The following is a 21740-nucleotide window of genomic DNA, read 5'->3' as shown; positions in this document are numbered from 1 at the left end:
ACCTGGTTGGTGTTGATCCCTTGTAAGTTTTGTAGAATATAAGGGGACAATGCAGTCCATAAATGTACTTGTCTGTGGTAACAAGTTGGAAAAGACATATTCTAGTAATGAAGCTTACACACTAAACATTAAATAAATATAGCAAGCAACAAGTTTCTTGAAACATTTATTTCACCAACATGTGCCAATACAACAATAAAATCAGTGCACTTAAATATGAGTGTTTATAAAAGTATAACATTTGAAAGGTGTTGTTAGGTAGGTCTATGAAACAATGCATTTCATCAAGTGTAAATGATTTAAGTTGATATAGATATAAAGGTGTATGCCTATATTTGATTGTTGCATATGTACTATAAACTGCCATTCAAACGTTTGTGGTAGGTAAGATTTAAAAATAATAATAAGTGTTTGAAAGAAGTCCTTTATGCTTACCACCAAGGCTGCATTTTTTTTAATAAAAATACAGTCAAAACTATTTTAATAGATTTTAAAATGTTATGTATTCCTGTGATGGCAAAGCTGTATTTTTCAGCATCATTACTCCAGTCTTCAGTGTCACATGATCCTTCAGACATCATTCTAATATGCTGATTTGCTGCTCAAGAAACATTTATCATTATTATCAGTGTTGAAAATAGTCTTGCTGCTTCATATTTTTGTGGAAACCGTGATACTTTTTTTCAGGATTATTTGATGAATAGAAGTTCAAAAGATAATAAGTACTTATTTGAAACCTCATGTAAAATTATAAATGTCTCAACTGTCACATTTTGATAAATTTAATGCATCCTTGCTGAATAAAAGAATTAATTTGTTTAGAAAATTAAAAAAATCATACTGACCTCAAACTTTTGAACAGTAGTGTAATATAAAATGCTGTTTTGCTAAAGACCCTAACTAGTACTGAAGGACAATACACTTTTTGTAGATTGTTTTAAACAACAGCAGAAAAAAAATTAATATGGTTCTGACTGGTTGATTCAAGCGTCTGGCGCAAGTTCATACCATCCCATTTATGAATTCACAGACTGTGAACTTGAACTTGAATGAAATATAAAAAGTCCATAACTCAGGAGTGAATGTGACCAAATGAAAGAATTAGCACTATTGGGTGTAACTCTTGTTCACATTAAAAAGCAGAGAAAAGTTATTTTGTTATAAATGGTAAGAAATGGCCATTTCCGCAGCTGTTTCCCGACACCCTCACCACCAGCGCTCCACATCCATGTGCCCGTGTAGCCAGTGGACGTAGTTTGCCACCCGGGTGTACACCCCATACACCCTCTGACTGCCACACTCCTCTGGCCCACCCCAGGACACCAATCCTTGTGCCACCCATCTGCCACTGTGGGAGTCCTGGGTGACAAAGGCTCCCCCACTGTCCCCCAAACAAGTGTCCTGTCCACCCTCGTAAAAGCCAGCACAGAACATATTGCTGGTGATATTGTAGTTGACGGAGCGTGACGCATAGCTGGCTTTGCATTCGTCCTGCGGCACAACCGGAAGCTTCACATACTGGAGCAGCTCGGAAACGACGGAGGAATCGGAGCTCAAGCCGCTGGTGGAGGCAGAAGCGTTGGCCGTGTTGATGCCCCAACCGGCCACGATACCCAATGTGTTGGGAAGAGGCATCAGGACATGACCTTCTACACCAGGCTTTGGTAGACAGACGGGTCGTAGTAACGCAGACAGCACCACCTCCTGGCTGAGTTTAACCAGAGCAATGTCGTTGTTATAGTTTTGAGGATCAAACTGAGGATGGAGGATGACTCTCTCTACGGACCGATTGGTTGCCATGTGCTTTTCCCGTACATCCGTGAGGCCCAAGTGCACTTTGATGTGTTCAGAAGCGACAGGGATGACGGAAAGATCACGGCGATGAGATCTGAGCACGTGAGCGGCTGTGACAACCCAGGTTGAGGAGAGGAGAGCGCCGCTGCCAAACCAGCGATCCTCTGGGACACGGGACACATCCTCCACTGAGAGCAAAGCCTGCCAGGGGAACAGCCCGGGAGATGCTGTTCTTCCACCAACGATTCGCTTCTGCTGGGCTGGGAAGAGCTGTGACGGCTCACCACATGCTTAAATGAAAACATTTGCAAGTTAACATAGATATGCATAAAGCAACATTTATGCACTTCTTAGACACAAATACAAGCAACTACGCACAGAGACACCCAAAAGAGGACTCTAGAGCCCAGACTAAAAAATGACAAGAGTGACATTGGCTCCTAAAATTTAACATTTAGTACACAAATTGCTTTTTTGGTTGACAAATTATAAATGCTTAATAATGTAAATAGTTGTTCTGCTGTGCTTTGATAAAGGGAAATTAATTATTAATATTAATATAAAATTATAAAATAATATAAAATTGCCTGTCAATAAAAGTAAATAGATAATATAAAAACCATATATATATATATATATATTAAAATATTTTATATTATTTCATATTTTGAGGTGCCTAATTTTTTTTTTTTATGATTTTGAAAGAAGTCTCTTATGCTCACCAAGGCTACATTTGATTAAAAATACATACAAAACTGTAATATTGTGGAATATTATTACAATTTAAAATAACAATTTTCTGTATTAATAATATATCGTTTTATTTATTCCTGGAATAACAAAGCTGAATTTTCAGCAGTCAGTGTCAAATGATCACTCAGAAATCATTCTAACATCAATGTTGAAAACGGTCTGGCTGCTTAATATATTTGTGGAAACTGTGATAAAAACGTGTGGATTCTTTGATGAATAGAAAGTTCAAAAGAGTTGATTTGAAATATATATTTTTTTTTTTGTCACAAGTATAAGTATTTAGAGTACCTTTTGATCAATTTAATGAATCCTTGCTAAATAAAAATCTAAAAAAAAAAAATCTTACGGACTCAAAACTTGATAGAAGCTAATATAACGTATATTTAATACAAATAGTATTTAGTTTATGTAAAACAATGATGTGAATATGTATCATTGGTTGCCATATGAACAATCATTAACTGAAAAGAATGGTGTCTCATGATACATCACAATGTTGGCTCCCGCTTCATTTCGAACTGGACAGAAAAATGACACAGGGTTCATTGTGTATCGGCTTTGAATGATTCCCTGACTGAGATTCAAACCACAAACTCCCATGCCTGCTTGAGACTGTTTCATGAATATTCATGACTGACTTATTGGTTCAAAAGAGTTATAATACAGTATGTTTTTGAATCGGACATTATGCCTTGCACTGTGTCCGTTCATTGTTGCAAGCAGAAAATGCTGGTGTGCTCTCTAAAGAACTTAACGCCAATGAGTAGATTCAAAATGTTTCTTTTTTTGGTCGCAATTACAAATATTTTCATCACAGTCTGGATCCCTGCAAAATTCTTTAACGATTCCAAAGCATTACATTTGAAGTTTGAGTCTTACCAAGAGGAGTGCTTGCTAGTGGAGTAGGATGTTGAGATTCAGGATTGGTACTTAAGTTTCTTTCAAAATCTCCTATCATAAATACACAAACAACAATAACTTAAAGGCCTATTCTAGTCATGTACAGTAGGTTAGTACACAGTTACCATGCTTAAATTGTAAAGAAGTCCTGTTTATAATAAAATCATTAAACAAAACAAAACAGAATAGGCATATGAGTGATTTTAATATAAGTGACTCTCTGTAACACACCTTACCTGGTAGACAGGTGGGCAGTGGTGTCCCGTCCTCACTCACCCATTCCCCACTCTGATGACAAGTGTAAGTGTCTGTAAGGCCAGTCAGAGTCAAATCCACAGTGACATTTAATATGATTTGACTTTAATGCATCAATGAGTGACAGTGAAATACTCACTGTTGACTTTGACAGAGTCTCTACAGCTGTACTGGATTCTGGATCCAAACACAGTGCTGTTTCCAGAACTCTCAAAAACAACCTCACCCAGAACTACATCTACTGGACCACAGTCAACCACTAAAGGGGAGATAAGAGGAGAGAAAACAAGTTAGAGTAATAATAGCCATATTTGGATTCCTTGGATGAAGATTTTGGGTTGATACAAAACTTTAAATTTTTATTATTAAAGAGATTCTTCAGAAACCTTCAAAAGTACACTATCAGAATATTTATTTATTATATAATTATTATTATTATTATTACATTTTACTCAAATTTAAAGGTATGACAGGATACAAGTGTTGCATTATTCGTTTGATGGATTAGATGGGAGGAATTATTTAAGCAGGAGGTGAAAATTGCATGACTTACAGAATGTTAAGAAGGAATCTTAAATTATAGAATGACAGGAATTCTCAAATATGATTGGTGGATTTTGTAGAAGGAGATGCCATGCTTATTGTGAGAGGACTCTTGATGGAAGGGATTTAAAGGGTTAGTTCACCCTAAAATTAAAGGATTGTCATCATTTTCTCACCATCCAAACCTGTAAGACTTTCGTTCATCTTCGAAACACGAATGAAGATTTTGTGATGAAATCTGAGAGCTTTCTGTCCCTCCTTTGACAGCCCACGTAACTACCACTGTCACTTCAAAAAATTCATAAAGAGATCGTAAAACAAATCCATATGAATCGAGCAATTTAGTCGAAATTTTCTGAAGAGACATGATCGCTATATATGTCATGAACAGATTGAATTTAGGCTTTTTTTAACATATAAACATTGATCAGAGAAGCTCAACTGTAGTTGCTTGATGAGAATGAACCTCATTGGTTCTTGCTGAAGCTCAAGCGTGCTGCGTAACACACAAGAATGAACCTCATTGGTTCTCATATGTCAAGCAAGCGTGCTTGAGCTTCTGTTTACAACTGATGTGTCAGGTGATGAATGTTTATATGTGAATAAAAGCCTAAATTCAATCTGTTCATCATATAAAGCAAATGAAAGAAATGTGGACTAAACCACTCAATTCATATGGATTAGTTGTATATTTTTATGAACTTTTTGAAGCTTCAGAGTGGTGTGTAGCTGTCAATGGAGGGACAGAAATCTCTCAGATTTCATTCAAATATCTTCATTTGTGAAGACCACTTTGTCTTACGGGTTTGAAACTGTATGAGGGTGAGTAATTAATTCAGAATTTTCTAAGGACTAACCCTTTAATTTGGTGAAGAAAAAAAAAGAACCATTTGAATAGTGAAGATCACACTCATACCAAACATTAAGTCTTCACTCTTCCACATGAGTTGTCCGTTCCCAACAGGTGAGGCAGCTTTGCAGTCCTGTCTGAAAGTCTAAGTGCATTTATGTGTATGTACTTCTGTCTCAAAATGAGCCTAATAGTAAAAGTAATGTGTACTATAGAATAAGAAATAAAAAAAATATGTATAAAAAATCATGTTCACATCCATACAGTACAAGTACATGCTCACTGGTTTATTTCAGCACTAGTTATGAAACAACATTAATGACCAGTAGATGGAGACATTCTATGATACTTAAACTCAGTGTGCCCTTCCCAACCACACCACTTTCATTGTCAGGACAACAAAACAAGGCTTGAGCATGGAGGTTGTTAATGTAACAATGATAAAAGTTTGGAACAGACAGTTTGTATTAACTGGTAACAAAATTATTATCCAATTATTATTATTATTATCAAGTGCTGTGAATTTATCCGAATTTGCTCATATCCTATTTTTTTTTTTTTTTTTATCTTACATACATAGTCAACTGAAGTGAGTCAAAACATTGAATTTATTCAACTCAAATCTTTTTCATATGCATTTTTTCATACACAAGTTAAGGTTAGGCCTGAACTAACCCACAAAATTCCCATTTAGTCCAGGACTAGGCTTAAATTGGGAACTGGGAAACCTATAACAAATGCAGAGATTGAAGAATGTATTTTTGTCATGAGATAGGCTTCTTTCGTATTTTACCTTTTGTATTTTAATATATTTTAAATGTATTCCTGTGATCAAAGCTGAATTTTCAGCATCATTACGTCAGTCGTCAGTGTCACATGATCCTTCAGAAATCATTATTATATACTGATTTGATACATTCTAATTATTATCAATGTTTTAAAAAATATATTTTTGTGGAAATCATGATTTTTCTGAATTCTTTGATGAACAGAAACTATTGAAAGAACAACATTTATTTGAAATGATATTTTGCAACGTTATAAACAATTTTACTGCCACATTCAATCAATTTAATGCATCCTTACTGGACCCAAAAAAAACAAAAACAAAAAAAGACCCCTTATGACCCCAAACCTTGATATATATGTATAGTGTTTACATCAAGCTCTATATCCACAATGTACTGTGGGGGTTGTAGTTCATAGTGGACAGTGATTGGCTACCAGCCAGTCCCTTAAAGTTTTAACTCTGTATCTGATTGGTTAAAATGCTTGGTAGGGAACGACGCCTCCTTTGAGATTCCTTCTCTGGTGGCAGCAAGTAGAAGAAGAAGAAGAAAAGAGAGAAAGGGCAAGTGAGAAGAAAAAAAAAGACAGGAGGAAAACAGAATTACAGTCTCTGTTAAAAAACTTACTTTTACACAGTGGGAAGTCACTGCTCCATTTCCCATCCCTCTGACACTCAATCTGATAATGCTCTAATTCATTATCACCCTGTAAGAGAGAATGTGAATGTGATGTAAAACAGTACGGATTTGTCTCAATTAGCTTGCAACAGTCACTGCCTTTATCAGCACAAGTGAAATGTGTCCTTTGCCTGACCTGTCTCAGTGAGTATCCAGGGTCACAGGTCAAAGTAATGTGATCTTTGAAGATGTAATTAGACTGCAGAGGCTCCAGGTGTCCATTCAGGGGAGCCACTGGAGGAGAGCATTCAGAACCTGAAGATAACAATAGTTTCAACTCTGCCACAACATACACAAACAATGATGAATATGGATGAAATTAATTCTAGCAATAATATGCATCGGTCAGTCTCTGACCTGTTGAGGTGTAAGTGAGTTTCCAGCCGAGATTCTCTCCGGAGTTGTCACTGTGAAACAGGATGTTGACCCTGTTGCTTCCTGTCTGGATCTTCCCTGGTGACTGCTCACCACAAAATGGGTCAAACTCCTTGTCTCCTGCATGAATCTGTAGATAAACCATCACTGACATCATGAATTTTATCAATATTTATCATAATATTGAATTATTATAATTAGTGATACACTGAACTGAATGGTTTACGAAAGCTTTGAAACCGAAATTAAAGTTTTTATTTAGCCAAAAACGATACTGAAAATAAAGTTTATTTAATAATAATCTATTATTTAATTGTATATATATATATATATATACATATATATATATATATATATATATATATATATATATATATATAACATTTACACAGTGGCTGTTATAAAAACTTTTTCATGACATATTTATTCAAACATACATTAAATAATGAAGACAGCAGGTTAAGTAATTATAATAAATTATAAATTATATTACAAGCTATCTATAATACTTCATTTCTAATTGGGCAAATACAACATTCTGCAGTCAAATATTTGTGTATAATGATGGCTAAATGAAAGGGGTCATGACATCCATTTTTTATTTTATTTTTTAAGGGATAGTTTGCCCAAAAATAAAAGTTTTACTCACCCTCAACTTGTTCCAAACCTGTATGAATTTCTTTCTTCTGCTGAACACAAAAGATATTTTGAAGAATGTTGGTAACCAGACAGTTGACGGTAGCCATTAACTTCCAGTAGTAAAAAATACTATGGAAGTCAATTCTGTAAAATATCTTCTTTTGTGTTCAACAGAAGAAAGAAACTCATGCAGGTTTGAAACAACATGAGGGTGAGTAAATTATGACAACAATTAGCTTGAACTTGAATAAATAAATGCTTTGTTTATAATGAGGAGGATGTTTTAAAGCCACACTAAGTAGAAATTGTGTTTTTGTCAAACAGCGACCCCTAGAGTCGCTGTGGAATACTTGCACTGTCGTAAATATATTAGCCTATATTATAACGTTTTTACATGATTTTTACAAGTAAATAGTCTATAGTCTAGGCCTACTGTATAATTTAATTTGTGTTGTTTTTATTGGAATGTAAACATTACAAAATGCCAGATAACATCAATTAAGTTAAATGTACGTCGCATTATTTCATAATATTGGCCGTTATGATGTCATTAGACATGATTATTGCAATTTATCATAATAGTTTGCAAATTGTGCTCGTTTACACTATACAACCTCTAAGTTAGGCTTATTTATGTCCTGATAATTATGTGAGATATTGAAAGCTGTTCTCATGATAATCGCAGGAATCAACGTCAACAGCGTTGTCTGATATCCGTCAGGACTACGTGATAAATACACCTCACAACACCTGAGTTCAGCTGGCAAACTAATTCGTGAGGCATAGCTATCTGATTTATCAAAACGATTCCATTTACACCTGGTCACATAAATGTATTTTTGCGAAACGGATTTAAATTCGATCTTCAATTCTCGCGCTATATGCAGATTTAATGGAGTGCACGTCACCGCAATAAGAGAGAGCAGTAACTTAAGCCTGAGATAATTTCGTTTCTTTACTTTTAATGATGAAGATTGTGTGTTAAGCGTCTGCGACTTACTTTCACTTTGATTTGCGATAGTTTGCGATAGAAAGTTACATAGTGTCGCTTTAAGCTATGAAACTTGCAGGGTGTGTTAATGGTACAAAGACATGACACGTTCTCACTCTGTTCTCACTTTAATAAAGTCGTAGGGACAGGTGACTTCAGGGTGGTCTTCAATGTCAAAGGTGTCATCAAACTCCAGAGTGATTTGAAAACCCTCCTCCAGCTCAATGCGATACGTGCAGTCAGAGCTTTTGGGGTATGGTTTAGGGAAATCAGGACTGGCGATCTCTCCGGACCGCTCCGTATACACACTGTCATTACACTCCACTGCAATGATTACAAACACACACACAGGTTTATATTTCAATATCATTCAGCGTTCAAAATACAGCAACTAAAAGAGGAATGCGCACACATGAACAGTGATCATAAACGACAAAATCTTCTTCCTACTCTAAATCTTCAGCTAAAATATGTATATATTGTAATAATATTTATTTTTTGCATTGAAACACGTGGAAGCTGTAATGCTTGCACCCTTTCTAATCGGTTTTTGAAGTTCACAAGTTAATCCACATCTCACTGACCACCACAATGTAAATATTTAGTTGTTGGTGCTTAGCTACAATCAGCTGAGGAGGGGGCAAAGGTTAGACATAAAACAGACTCACTTTAACACACACATTAACTACCACCACAACACATTACAGCAACATAAATCATGATAAAATTGCAAAATTGTATCTAAGCCAACGTTATATAAATAAGTGTACATTTGTAATTAGTTGACTTATACAATGCAGTCTCAAATTAACCTACTATTAGGTTTCTCTTAAAGCACTGCTTTATAATTAGGAGGAATTCCAGCAACTAATCCTGGATAATCCAACGGTACAAGATTTATTACAAAAATCTATGCAATTTAGAGCAAATGTTTGACTAGAGCCCACCTACACAGCACTTGGTTTTCATTCTTGTAATCATGCATAAATAAAAAAGTATGTGTTTGAACTGATGTTAAAACTAAGTACATTCTTGAGGGAAAAAAGGTTCAGTGGAGTTCTATATAGGGTTCTTGACTCAATTTTAATGAATGCTTTATGCCAAAAAGGCTATATAAGGAGAAATGTCTTAAATTATTGCAGTTATTTTATTTTTTTCTGGTGATAAAGTATGATTACGTGATGTCTAATCAATAAAAAGGAAAACTAAATTAAATAATTAATTAAAACTAACTATAAAATGATCCCATAATCGGAGACCCTAAAAAAGGTTGTATATATGAAGCCCCTGACAGAATTCCTTTAAAGGAATAGTTCACTTGAAAATGAAAATGTTGTCATAATTTACTCACCCTCAAGTTGTTTCACACCTGTATGAATTTCTTTCTTCTGCTGAACACAAAAGAAGATATTTTGATGAATGTCGGAAAACCAAACAGTTGACGGACCCCAATGACTTCCATAGTTTTTTTTCCTTTTTTCCTACTATGGAAGTCAATGGGGTCCATCAATTGTCTGGTTACCGAAATTCTTCAAGATATATTCCAAAATATTCTTCTAGCAGAAGAAAGAAATTCATAAAGGTTTGAAACAACTTGAGGGTGAGTAAATGATGACAGAATTTGAATTTTTAAGTCAACTCTTCATTTAAGGTTCTATATAGAGTCTATAAGAGTGTATGCAGCTAGTGTGCACTTCAAGCTGACAGTGTAGATACAACCGTGCATTGAAAGGGAATGATCTTTCTAGTTGTGACTTGAACTTAACTGATGTATCAACATTTTCAAGGGTATTAGGAGACTTAAAGGATTTTCCCCGTCAAGCCACATATGAATAATGTTTAAACTCTGCCACCTTTTGGCACCAAAAAGAAATGGGTCAAACTTCTGTTCTTGTGAAGAGATGTAAAAATAGCAATGTCATTTGTTTATGTTATGGAGCAACAGGTTGACGTGTATTACAATGTGTATTGAACATGCTAGGAAAACCCAACTAGAAAAGAAATGAAACAAAATGAAACAAAAAAGAAAAGTTTTGAACAAATATAGAAAATGCAGCTATTTGTTTAGGTCATTACAGTGATACTAAAAGGCTACCTTTGCAAGTTCTGTTGTCAGAATGAAGCAAGAACCCATAACGACAGGAACAGTAGAAGCCACCAATGTAGTTATGACAGAAATGATCACAGACAAGATCTTCGTCATTTCTGTCTCTACATTCATCTACATCTGCAGAAAGAAGAAGAGAGCACAGGATAAAGAGATTGAAATAATGTGCATGATTTTGCTACTCTAAACACTCACCGACCGCACTAAAGTGAGCCTCAAAGCCAGAGTAGCGTTCCTCATTGGAAAAGTCTGAACGGAATGCCACACTGAGCACGCTCCGATGGGACATGATGACATCAGCAGCAGGGACCTGTTCTGTGTCTGTGTTCTCTCTCCCACAAAACACTGCCAGCTCCTCTGTGTCTGAATATACCTGTGTGAACAAACACAATAACAACAACAATCACACTGTCTATAGGTACACTACCATTCATAAGCTTGGGGTCAGCAAGATTGGAGTCAGTGAGATGTGTAAGAACAGCACAACTGTTTTCAACATTGATAATATGCATCAAATCAGCATATTAGAATGATTTCTGAAGGATCATGTGACACTGAAGACTGGAGTAATGATGCTGAAAATTCAGCTTTGATCAAAGGAATACATTGCATTTTAAAATATATTAACATCTATATATTCACATTCATCATATATTAACAGTTATTTTGAATTGTAATAATATTTCACAATCGTTACTGTTTTTACTATATTTCTGTCAAATGAATTCATGCAGCCTTTGTAAGCTTAAGAAACTTTTTTCAAAAATATTAAAAATCTTACCGACCTCAAACTTTTGAATGGTGTATACACACACACACACACAATAATAAAAATGTTAGTTTCTGTATAACTCTGCACTTAAAGTGATAGATCATCCACAAATGAAAATAATTTTTTCTCTTTCTCATTTCTATTACACACAAAAGCATATATTATACATAATGTTAATGTGTCTTTTTTCAAAACATTTCCCCTTTTATTTTCCACTGAGGAAAGTAAGTCAATCAGATGTGTAACAACATGAGGGTGAGTAAATGACACAACCAGACATAATAAGAGGACTGAAAACATTCCAATTTCTAAATATACCTGCATGAACATATAAAAAGCCACACAATTCAAACACTCCCAGCTTCTCATGCCATTGATGTACCCACAAATTACACCAAAGAATGCTGCCAAACCCTCAATTTATGAAATATCTGCACAAACACAAAAATTGGCATCCACATGAACACAATTACACTCAGCAGACAGCCAACCTGTCAATCAAACCAGGGTCATGCAAACACTGCAGACGGAGACCACAGCCAAGTCTTCATTGTGCTCCTACACAAACACACACACACACACATGCACAAAAACAGCCCTAAACAGGTCTCTTATCTAGCTCCCAGCTTGAGTGTTTACTTTACCCGTGTCAGTGAACGGAGGGTAACCTACGGCTACCAAAGATGTGTGTGTGTGTGTGTGTGTGTGTGTGTGTGTGTGTGTGTGTGTGTGTGTGTGTGTGTGTGTGTGTGTGTGTGTGTGTGTGTGTGTGTGTGTGTGTGTGTGTGTGTGTGTGTGTGTGTGTGCGCGCGCGTGCGTGTGTGTGTGTGTGTGTGTGTGTGTGACATGCTTATGGCAATGAAAGAATCCTAATTGCACAACTATTTCACCAGACACACCTCAAGCAAAATGGTTGCACAAACAGGTAGGTTATAAAAAGGACAAGTGCGGGACAAACTGCATTTCGCTGCAATACAATTGCAATGTTACACAGAATGCATGGAAAACCCTATACCTTAGATTTCCATATGCATGTATACGTGTACAGCAGTCGTTATGTGTGTCTATGTTTTCTGTGCCCTTTTTGTCTGGCACTCAGTTTTTGGTCGGTTGCCTTGGCTTGTTACCATAGCAGGTTGCTGTGGGACCCACTGGGGGTATTTGAATATGAATATGCCCCCCTGCAGTGTGGGCAGCACATTGGCTCGTGTGAAATAAATGCTGTTAACTCCATCCGCCTGGGGTACCAGGGCATCTGCCACAGACCTGTCCGTCAAACGCTCTTACAGGCCATTCTTACCCATTTAAACAAAAAGTTCCTGAGACTGGAAATGAGATGCTTATAATCGAAACTACAAAAGGCCTGCAAGTGCGTCTAGACAGATCGAGCTGCTCTTTAACTGTCGGAAAGGAAGAGCTTTTGACACCAAGAAAAGGGGTCATTTATACTTTTGAAACACATGGTTGACAATGACATAATGCAATTCCCTATTAGTGGCAATACCATAATAATCATCCCGTACCTTGGTTTTACCATCTAATACCATTGTTACAGCATTATGCTACTTGCATCTGCTAACTTGATAAGGTTAATGTTCTTGTGTTCATTTAAATAAAAAAGAGGTAGTAGAGGTGAGAGGAGATTGAAACATTTGTAAATATTCACTTCAATCACTTACCTTCAAGTAGTCGTACTCACATAAGTATGATGGCTCTATGTCGAAGTGCATAAAATAGAGTCTGATTTGATATCCGTCTGGTACACTTATATTCCACTGCAGTTCTGTCTCTTTCGGATAGGATTCAGGAAAGTTTGGAGACTTGATGGTCCCATACATGTCCGTAAGGTGAATTACTTGAGTCCACACAGGCCAAACGCACTGGGCCAAAATCACAATGACACTGTGTATAGAGGAATTTTATTTAAACCATAAAATCAAATTCATCAGTTTAAATATTAAACATAAAAAAGACCTTATTCACAGCAGCGCCATCTAATTATTTTTAAAAAAAAAAGGTTTTTCTTTTTTTTTTTTTTCGGAATGAAAGCGAGGCTTAAAATAGTCACTCGCGAACAGAAGATGCGTTTGCGTGAAGTGGTAACCATAGCAACAGTACAGGTTTCAGTTTGATTTCGTATGGGACGGTACATCGAAAAAAGATACGTAGACATGTCATTATTTATCACATTTTTATAGGCAAACGTATTGTTTAAGTGTTGACGGCAAAAACAATTCAGTTCCGCGAGACTCCGCCGTTAAATTTACGGACAAAAATTCAGAAGTGTCGACCCCTCTGAAAGAAATCATTTTCACGCGGACTAACGTTAAATAGATCATTTCAAACGGGTTATAATCAGCTATTGTTGAAGATGATCAGAACAGATTGATACTGTTTTGACAGCACGTCTATCTTTGGGCTATATTTTACTGAAGAAGAAAAGTTGAAGTGAAAGAAAGTTCTCACCGTGCAAGCTCCATGACTTCATTTATTTGTCAGTCAGTTGGAAAGGTGCTGCATTCCCGTCTGAACTCGTTTTCCTACACTCGTCCCATTGCAACAGTTTACAATAAGTGCTCGAAGTCCCCCACAGACTGTGTATGTCGGGGCGGGGTGGACGTTGTGTTTTCTCACGCAGATAGTTAACGTTAGGCTACTTGCACAAAAGAAGTTACATTTCAAAACAACATGTGGATGGTGTTTTAACAATGCAAGTATTGCATTAAGAGAAATACATTATAGCTAGCTATTTTGTTTTGCTGACAAAATAATATGAATGTGAAGTTGTGAACAGATAGATTTAAGAAAAAAATAAATAAAAAAAATAAACCATTGGTCTGTGTTAGACAATGTTGCTAATTGAAACTTCATCCTTGCTTTGTATTGTCCAATAACGTTCTAACTAAGACCAAAGCTGGAGTACTGTGGTGGTGGGGCCAGTACTTTGAATTTCCCAGGGGCCATAACCTCAAACCAAAGACCCGTGATGATGATGGTCCTTGTGAGACAATGATAATCTGCCCCTAAAACCCAGGTTCTGAGCTGCTTTTCTGTCTACTCGACAGACCATGTGATTTGTCCACAATGTATTTGGGTCTTCACTACACTTTTAAATCACAGAGGTGATCCCAGTTTGACATGACATTATAATCATAGTCTATTTCATATCATTTTAAGATAGTTATGCTTGTCAGCCAAAATTACAATAAGTATAACAGCAAAAAGAACATTTAAACTATGCCAAGGATTTATTAGGCTACCTCTAAAATCATAATGTTTAAAATTTGTGTGTGTGTTGTTTGAGGTCACCTCTGCTCTGTGTATGCGTGTGTATCTACAGCAGATGTTTGATGGGTTATCACTGTTGGTGATTGGAGCTGATTAATGTTTTTGAAACCAGAACTTCTTTAATTCCAGAAAGATCCATTTCCCACTGTCTTCTCTCTCAGTATGAGATAGCAAGAGAGAGGTAGTTGGACTGTTAGAACAAGTGTTATAGTCGACAGGTGGGTAATGAGCTGTGTGTTAGAAAGCCAAGAATGTGTGAGAGACAGGGAAAAAAACAAAAGAGAAATGTCCGTTATGAAAGAGGACCCTGTATAGTAACCACCTTTGTGAACTTTGTAAAATTAGATCACTGGGTTGTCTGTTGCCTAATGGGTGAAGGTCCAGTCCCAGATCATGGTTGAGTTGCTCAAAATCCAGCATTATTAATATTGTGCCCTAAAGTAAGGTACTTAACCCCAGGTGCTTTAGGAGGACAGAATTACTGCACTATCACTGAATGTGAATGTCTTCTCCAAATGGCAGCTGCCACTATAAGATTGCCTTGGGTAAATGAAGTGGACGGGTGACAATGAAGTGGAGTCAATAGAATTGAGTGACGTGTTATTAGCCTTTCGACCTCTAGAGGGGGGTGTTGACCACCTCTGCAGTGCTTCTGCAAGCTCATGCTCGCTTTTTGCCAGATGGATGACATGCTGACTGCTTGTCTCATGAAGTTTAATTGGTTTACGTGACTGGACACTCCAGGAAAGTTAGCCTATCAAGAAATTTCAGTACTGCGAAATTAATATTCATGAGCAAATCATGACTAAACTGCCAGTCACATTGAAATAACGTTCTCATAGGCTACATATTTATAAGAAAAGTGTACAATGGTTAAAAAAAGGTAACATGTCAAAGTAAAAAGAGTGGAAATTAAAGGTTTGGTCAATGCTACAGTTGACCAATGCTACAGAACAAGAGTAGGCCCTGCCCCTCCTTACAATAGCCTATCATCCAAAACTGAAAGTTTGAATGAAGTACAGGTATGATGTCACTTTGTAGGCTAAAACGCAGAAGTTAGCATTTGAGCACTTCCGGGTCCATCGTCCCCAATACTTTTGGAATGGGTTTTGGTTAAATGTCTGAAATAAGGTACTGTATGTGGGGAACACAAGCTCAAGACACTTTCACGTTTTATTATACGCATTAAAATACATTAGTATTATCCCACTCGTGATTTTTTTTAAGCTGTTACGTGTCTTAAAAAAGGCAGTTGCTAGCAAGTGGCTAGTTGGGACTACAGAGGCTGTCAAAGGAGATTAAACGTCATCACACTGAACAGGTAAACTCAGTCCACTTACAGCCTCATTATGCTTATAAGTGTGCTCTAATTAACTATTCTATCTCAAAAGTTCTGGGAAAATGTTTTTAGATAAAAACTGAAAGTTGTCAGAAGCTTAGTGATGGTGACGTTGAATTTGTGGGACCGTGGTGTAGTTTGTTTATAGCCTAACGTTACCTTTAGCTTTTTACTTCTGGCGACTGCATTTATGCTTCAGAATTCAGATAATCCAAAAGCCTATGGGAAAATCCTATTGGGTTTTTGTCGAAGGAACCAGTGTGATGCTAACTGTCATTAAAGAATAAACTGTTCAATAATGAAATTAAACAAACACTCTGACAGTACGATTCTTACTGTAATTGTTTGATGTCCCATTTAAAGAGATTTCGGGCCACTACGGCAGGTTTCCACAAGCAATGCCATTGTACAGGTAAACATGCAGCCCCGCCCCAAATACCCATCATAGTCAGAAAGTCGACATCAAGCCCTCTGATAGGCTAACACGCACGTGCCGCGGTAAGAGCAGGGGGGCAGTAGCTGTGTCCCAATGTGAAGGCTGCATCCTTCGAAGGACTGAAGACTTCAAGGATGCAGCCTATGCGTCCTCCGAAGGACGCACCATGTAGCCTTCATAGGATTTCCTAATTGCGCAACCAGGTGTTTCTGATCACCGCTCCTCAACGGTGCGAGAGGACAGCTGCCATCCTGATAATTCATTTGATATAGCCTAAATGAGTAAACAGCTATGGAGCCAGAATTGGCTATTGTCATTTTTATGTTTTATATTTTACTGGAGGACATGGTGAGGATGTTTCAGCCCCGGCGCTGCCAGGTCATGTATTTTTGGTTTAGCCCTGTTTGAATATAAAACCCAATTGAATATAAAAAAGTCCAGTATTTCTCCCGCTCGTCATCGGCAGCTGTCACGGTTGCCAGGCGACAAGAACAGTCCTCCGTAGGCTAGACCGGTCCGAGCGCTTCATATGCGCCCTTTGATATGGGACATATCAAACTTATATGAGACTTTAATTTTCAAACTGATATGGGACTTTAATTTTCGGAACTGCATATTTCATTAAATATTCACGTACAAATGTGAAGTAACCTACTGAAGTACCTTTTTTCCTCACATAATATGATTTTACATTAAACTACACAAGTATATAATGTAACAACCTTGAAAATATTCAGAAGTAAAATGCAGGAGTAGCATAATATAAATACAAACTATAATAAAAACCCTGACAATGAGTTTTTTCCCCTGCAGAATACATACCTCTAGTTTTACTCTTGATACTAAAAACTTGTTATTAAAAGTACTTTTTTCAGAAATTACTCTTTTTGAAAGTCTAATTATTATTCTAATAAATTCTAATAAAAGTCTACATCATTTTTTTCTTATTTTATGAATTGTAAATGTTTGTTGATTTTGATATGTTTAACGTATGTTGTTAATAGTTGGAAAAAGTACTTTAATGTAGCCTATAGAACAAATGATTTTCATTTACCAATTGTATTTCAAAAAAAAAAAAAAGGTATACAAGAGTTTGTTTCAAGTAGAAATTATGACTGTCAAAAAAATAAACAATGTCCAGAACAATTCATTCTCTTTTATTTACACATTTAAAGTTACATAAAAATAATGTACAGATTTTCTTTCCTTTTAAAAAATAGTGAAAAAAGTTAAAGAATATGTTGAAAAAAAAATATTTTTCAATCATTTTCTCAAGAAGAGAAAACAGCCTGTCCATCCTCTCCCTGCTCTCTTCGCCTCTGCCTTGGTGCTGGTGCTGCTGGTGCTGGCTCCTCCTCACCGTGGGCACCCACTGCTGAACTGGGCCCTGAGGACAAACCAGGGCCAAGTTTCAGCAGTGGGTTTCCCACTCACACCCTCACCTGTCCCAGGACACTTGCGGGCAGTGTCTAAGGACAGAGGACTAAGGGCAGAGCAAATTAACCATGGCTTGTTAACAACAATGGCACAATACATTTCAGCAAAGACGCGTGTATTAACTTTCTTACTTTGTATTTTTTTTCTCCTGAATTGCTCTAAAAAAGCTTAACACAGGGGTGCAATCTTAAGTGCATTGTTAACACTGCAAAATATGACACATCAAGACATGCATACAAAATACTTAAGAAATCATATTTCTATATACTCAAATTTGGTTAAAACCACATAGCTTGCATGACAGCACTACAAAAACACATAAAAGTGAAACCCCATTGCCTTATCAACTGCTTTTCTTATTGTTGTGGGCTTTATAGGGTGAGAGATATTTCTTATAATACACAAGTGAGATAGACTAGTGCAAATATTACAAATAGGTCGTTAAACTAATATTAGCACAAGTTTTGCCTCAAACTACCTGACAAATGAAGCCACGTAATGGTGACGAAGGAGTTAAGATGAAGTTTATAATAAACTTTAACTCGGTTTCGCTAGCTATTTAAGTAAATGAAAACATAATACTTACATTTAAATGTGAATTTGCTGTCCACCACCGATCTCTCGACCGCCTTTAAAAATAAATAAATAAATGCTGTCGTCAACGGCGCGCAATGACTTATGGGGTAGAATAGGGTAGAATAGGCCGCTAAGTGTTCATTTATGTATCCTTCCTTTCATGGGTAAACGAACATAGACATGTATAGAAAGGCTAGATGGCTCAAGGCGGAGTCAGCTGTGTCGTCACTTGGCGGCCATCTTAGGTCAGGAGACTGCGCTGCTGCTCCCTGCTGCTGTGGACGGAAGGTGAGTGACATACGCCAACTAAAATGCTCGTAACTTGCTGAATTCTTGACGGATTTACAAACGGTTTGGTTTATTACAAACCTTATTAACGTGGCTATGATTTGTGCTGATGCCGTTTGTGGCTATAATTTTTCACAAGTATGCAGTTAAATAGCCGCATCCCTGACGTTTATGACACACCAAGCCGTTTGAAAATCGGTTGAAAATTGAGCAAAATATAGTTATTTCAGCACTACATGCACAATAGACTTTAATGTTATAACTGGACGAGCGGTCCTGTCCTAAGATGGCCGCCGTGTGACGTCGTCGGGTCCCATTGGCTCTCAGCGCCGGTAAGCTATCTAGCCTTTCTATACATGTCTATGGAAACGAAGGACGCATTTGGCGTCGCATTTGAATCAGGATAGCCTTCGTCGCGTCGCGATGACGCAACCGGTCTTCACATACGGACTTCGGAGGATGCAGAACTGAATTGGGACAGCCTTCATCGCGCCGCGGTGACGCAATCGGCCTTCAAATGCTGCCAATCGGCCTTCAAATACGGCCTTCGGAGGATGCAGCCTTCACATTGGGACACAGCTTCAAGTTTCGGAAAACATTGAAGCTTCCCCGGGCGCCGCCATTGATTAGAGCATTGGTTCCCAACAGGGGGGTTGCGACCCACAAGGGGGCCTCAGCGAGCTCTGTGGGGGGTCGCGTCATATTTTGAAAAGTTTTGAGCAATTTGTATTAAATAAAAGTCCTTAACTTTTTTCAGTTCAAAATGTATATAATGAGCGAGTTCATCATGAATCCATTTTCCAAACCATGTTTTTGTCTTATCCTGAATCACTATGGTACACACCTATAATAAGTGATTACATTGGGACTATTTTACCCTGGTTCGGATCGCTGCCGCTGCGGAGTAGCCCAGTACCTGCGTGACTCGTCATAGACGCACACAGAGAGAGAAGTAGTTCCGGCTACAATGTTCTTCCGAAAGACGCATTATTCTGTTAATAAACGCATGTTTGTTATCGCTCGCTATAGCGCCAAAAGCCTAAAAAATAAAGCCTCACATTGATAAAGCCTCACAAATAACATGCAAGTATTGATGCCCCAGACAGAAGTCATTTAGTAATAGCCTATATTCATTATTTTTTTTACCTACACACAAGTGTGAATACTGATATTTTTGTTATTGCATTTAAAATGGGGCAAATTTATAGGCTACTCCTAGGCTTACATTTTTAAATTACAAAGGGCCTACTAATGTTTTAGTTATTGTATTTTCAATATTATAGGCTATTATTTGTGCATAAACATATCTGTTTATAGTAAACATACCGTTTGTTTGAAAACAACATATTTTGTCATCCTTGCTGCAAGCTTACAAGAGCGATAATATAATTAAATGTGAAGGGGGGCCTAAAATATTTTCTTGGGAAAAAGGGGGTCTCAGACAAAAAAAGGTTGGGAACCACTGGATTAGAGGACCCCCACCTGCTGTTAGCATCCCATTGACTCCCATTCATTTTGGCATCACTTTGACTGCGAATAACTTTACATCTGAGGTGTTTAAAGACTCCATTTGTCCATTATTTATTTCTAAAGAAACACGAAAATGTATATAAAAAAAGGCTCCATTACCTTGTATCTTACGTTATGGCCCTGTAGATGCAGTTTTTGTAAAAATAGGCTAAAGATTGCATCACAACCACGCGACAGGAGGAGAAGCTCACGGGCAATCGGGGGGACGTGGAGGCAAAATGACAAAGTAATTAATCAGAATACTTAGCAAAAGTTGCTCCTGCTCCTAGCTCATGGACACCTCCTACTCACACTCTCCGTCTCTGCAAGTTTCGGAAGGGAATGATTCAGATTTCTCTTGGCACAGCTACTAGAAGACAGACGGGTTGCTCACGTCACATCTACGCCGTCAAGCTCAGTTTGAGTCTGCGCAGTACGCTCGACCATCAGGAAGTGAGTGCTTCTAATTGACTTAACTTTTCTCCGTTGAAACCTATTCTCGTGTGTCCAGTTCTACTCAAATCAAACCTATTCTACGCTGTGTCCAGTTTATATACTGTCAATGGGTAAGAGCCTGACAGAGGCAAATGTGATTTCTTAGGGCAGTTTTTTAGTTATAACTTATGTAATTTTTTTAGGGCCATAGTAACGGATTGTTAACATGTTCAAATTAGCTGTGCCTGAATTCCTGTTCTTTCATATTATTTGCTGGCTGTACACTCCATAACCGCAGATGCAGTAGCTAAAATTGGGTATTTTTCTCATACTGTTTAAATGTATAATACTCATTTGACATACTGTTTACTATGTGCTTGGGAAGCATGCATATTCGGACACTGTGTCACGATCCACACTCAAAGAGACGAGGGAAGATCCAATAATGCAGTGATGTTTTATTAGGGAAATCCGTAACTCATAAACAGTCCAGGCAGAGGTCAAAATCCAAATAAGCAATCCAAACACAAAACAATAAACAGGTAAACCAGAGCAGAAACAGAACTCAGAAGTGGCGTGATAATTACAAGGACTCCGTGACACATACTAAAACAGACAGGGTTATATACATAGGGAAATGACAATGCTAATGGGGAATTGGCTGAGTGCAATGATTAGTGACAAGGGACAGCTGAGTGCAATGAAGAACAAGGATCGTGGGGAATGTAGTTCAGAATGTGACAGACACCGTGGGGAAGGAGGACATCTAGTGGTGACCCAGGGAACTCAAACCAGACACTGTGACACACTGGGACTGTAGCTAATAACCTCCAATATTTTAAATATGCACTCTTAATGAGCATTCATTATTTATTTCCTAAGCTTATATAATTTCCAGCTGTGCAAAAATATGCAGCTCACTTTCATTTTGTGTATATATTCTTTATCTCTTTCCTGTACCACCTGGGGCACTTTTAGAAAACTTTA

The 21740-nt window shown here is 37.3% G+C and overlaps 1 protein-coding gene across 2 annotated transcripts; it reads right to left on the bottom strand.

The window, feature by feature from the left end:
* Positions 1-149: 149 nt before the first annotated feature.
* On the bottom strand, positions 150-14070 carry masp1 (MBL associated serine protease 1). 2 transcript variants are annotated; one of them, XM_082179120.1, is made up of 12 exons: positions 13912-14070; positions 13125-13347; positions 10869-11046; positions 10662-10793; positions 8694-8890; positions 6919-7066; positions 6698-6816; positions 6511-6589; positions 3842-3961; positions 3684-3755; positions 3427-3498; positions 150-2084 (listed from the first exon to the last, which is right to left on the bottom strand). In XM_082179120.1, the coding sequence occupies exons 1-12, from the start codon at positions 13923-13925 to the stop codon at positions 1207-1209; spliced, it is 2232 nt and encodes a 743-aa protein (XP_082035246.1). In that variant the 5' UTR covers positions 13926-14070; the 3' UTR covers positions 150-1206. The 2 variants fall into 2 exon arrangements, with proteins under 2 accessions (XP_082035246.1, XP_082035247.1); XM_082179121.1 differs by lacking the exons at positions 150-2084; positions 3427-3498; positions 3684-3755; positions 3842-3961 and adding an exon at positions 6094-6403.
* Positions 14071-21740: the final 7670 nt, after the last annotated feature.

The sequence above is a fragment of the Leuciscus leuciscus genome (genome assembly GCF_965113295.1).
Source record: "Leuciscus leuciscus genome assembly, chromosome: 9".
NCBI classification, from domain to species: Eukaryota; Metazoa; Chordata; class Actinopteri; order Cypriniformes; family Leuciscidae; genus Leuciscus; species Leuciscus leuciscus.
The sequence above is the reverse complement of the archived record's forward strand: the minus strand, read 5'-3'. Positions and strand labels throughout refer to the sequence as shown.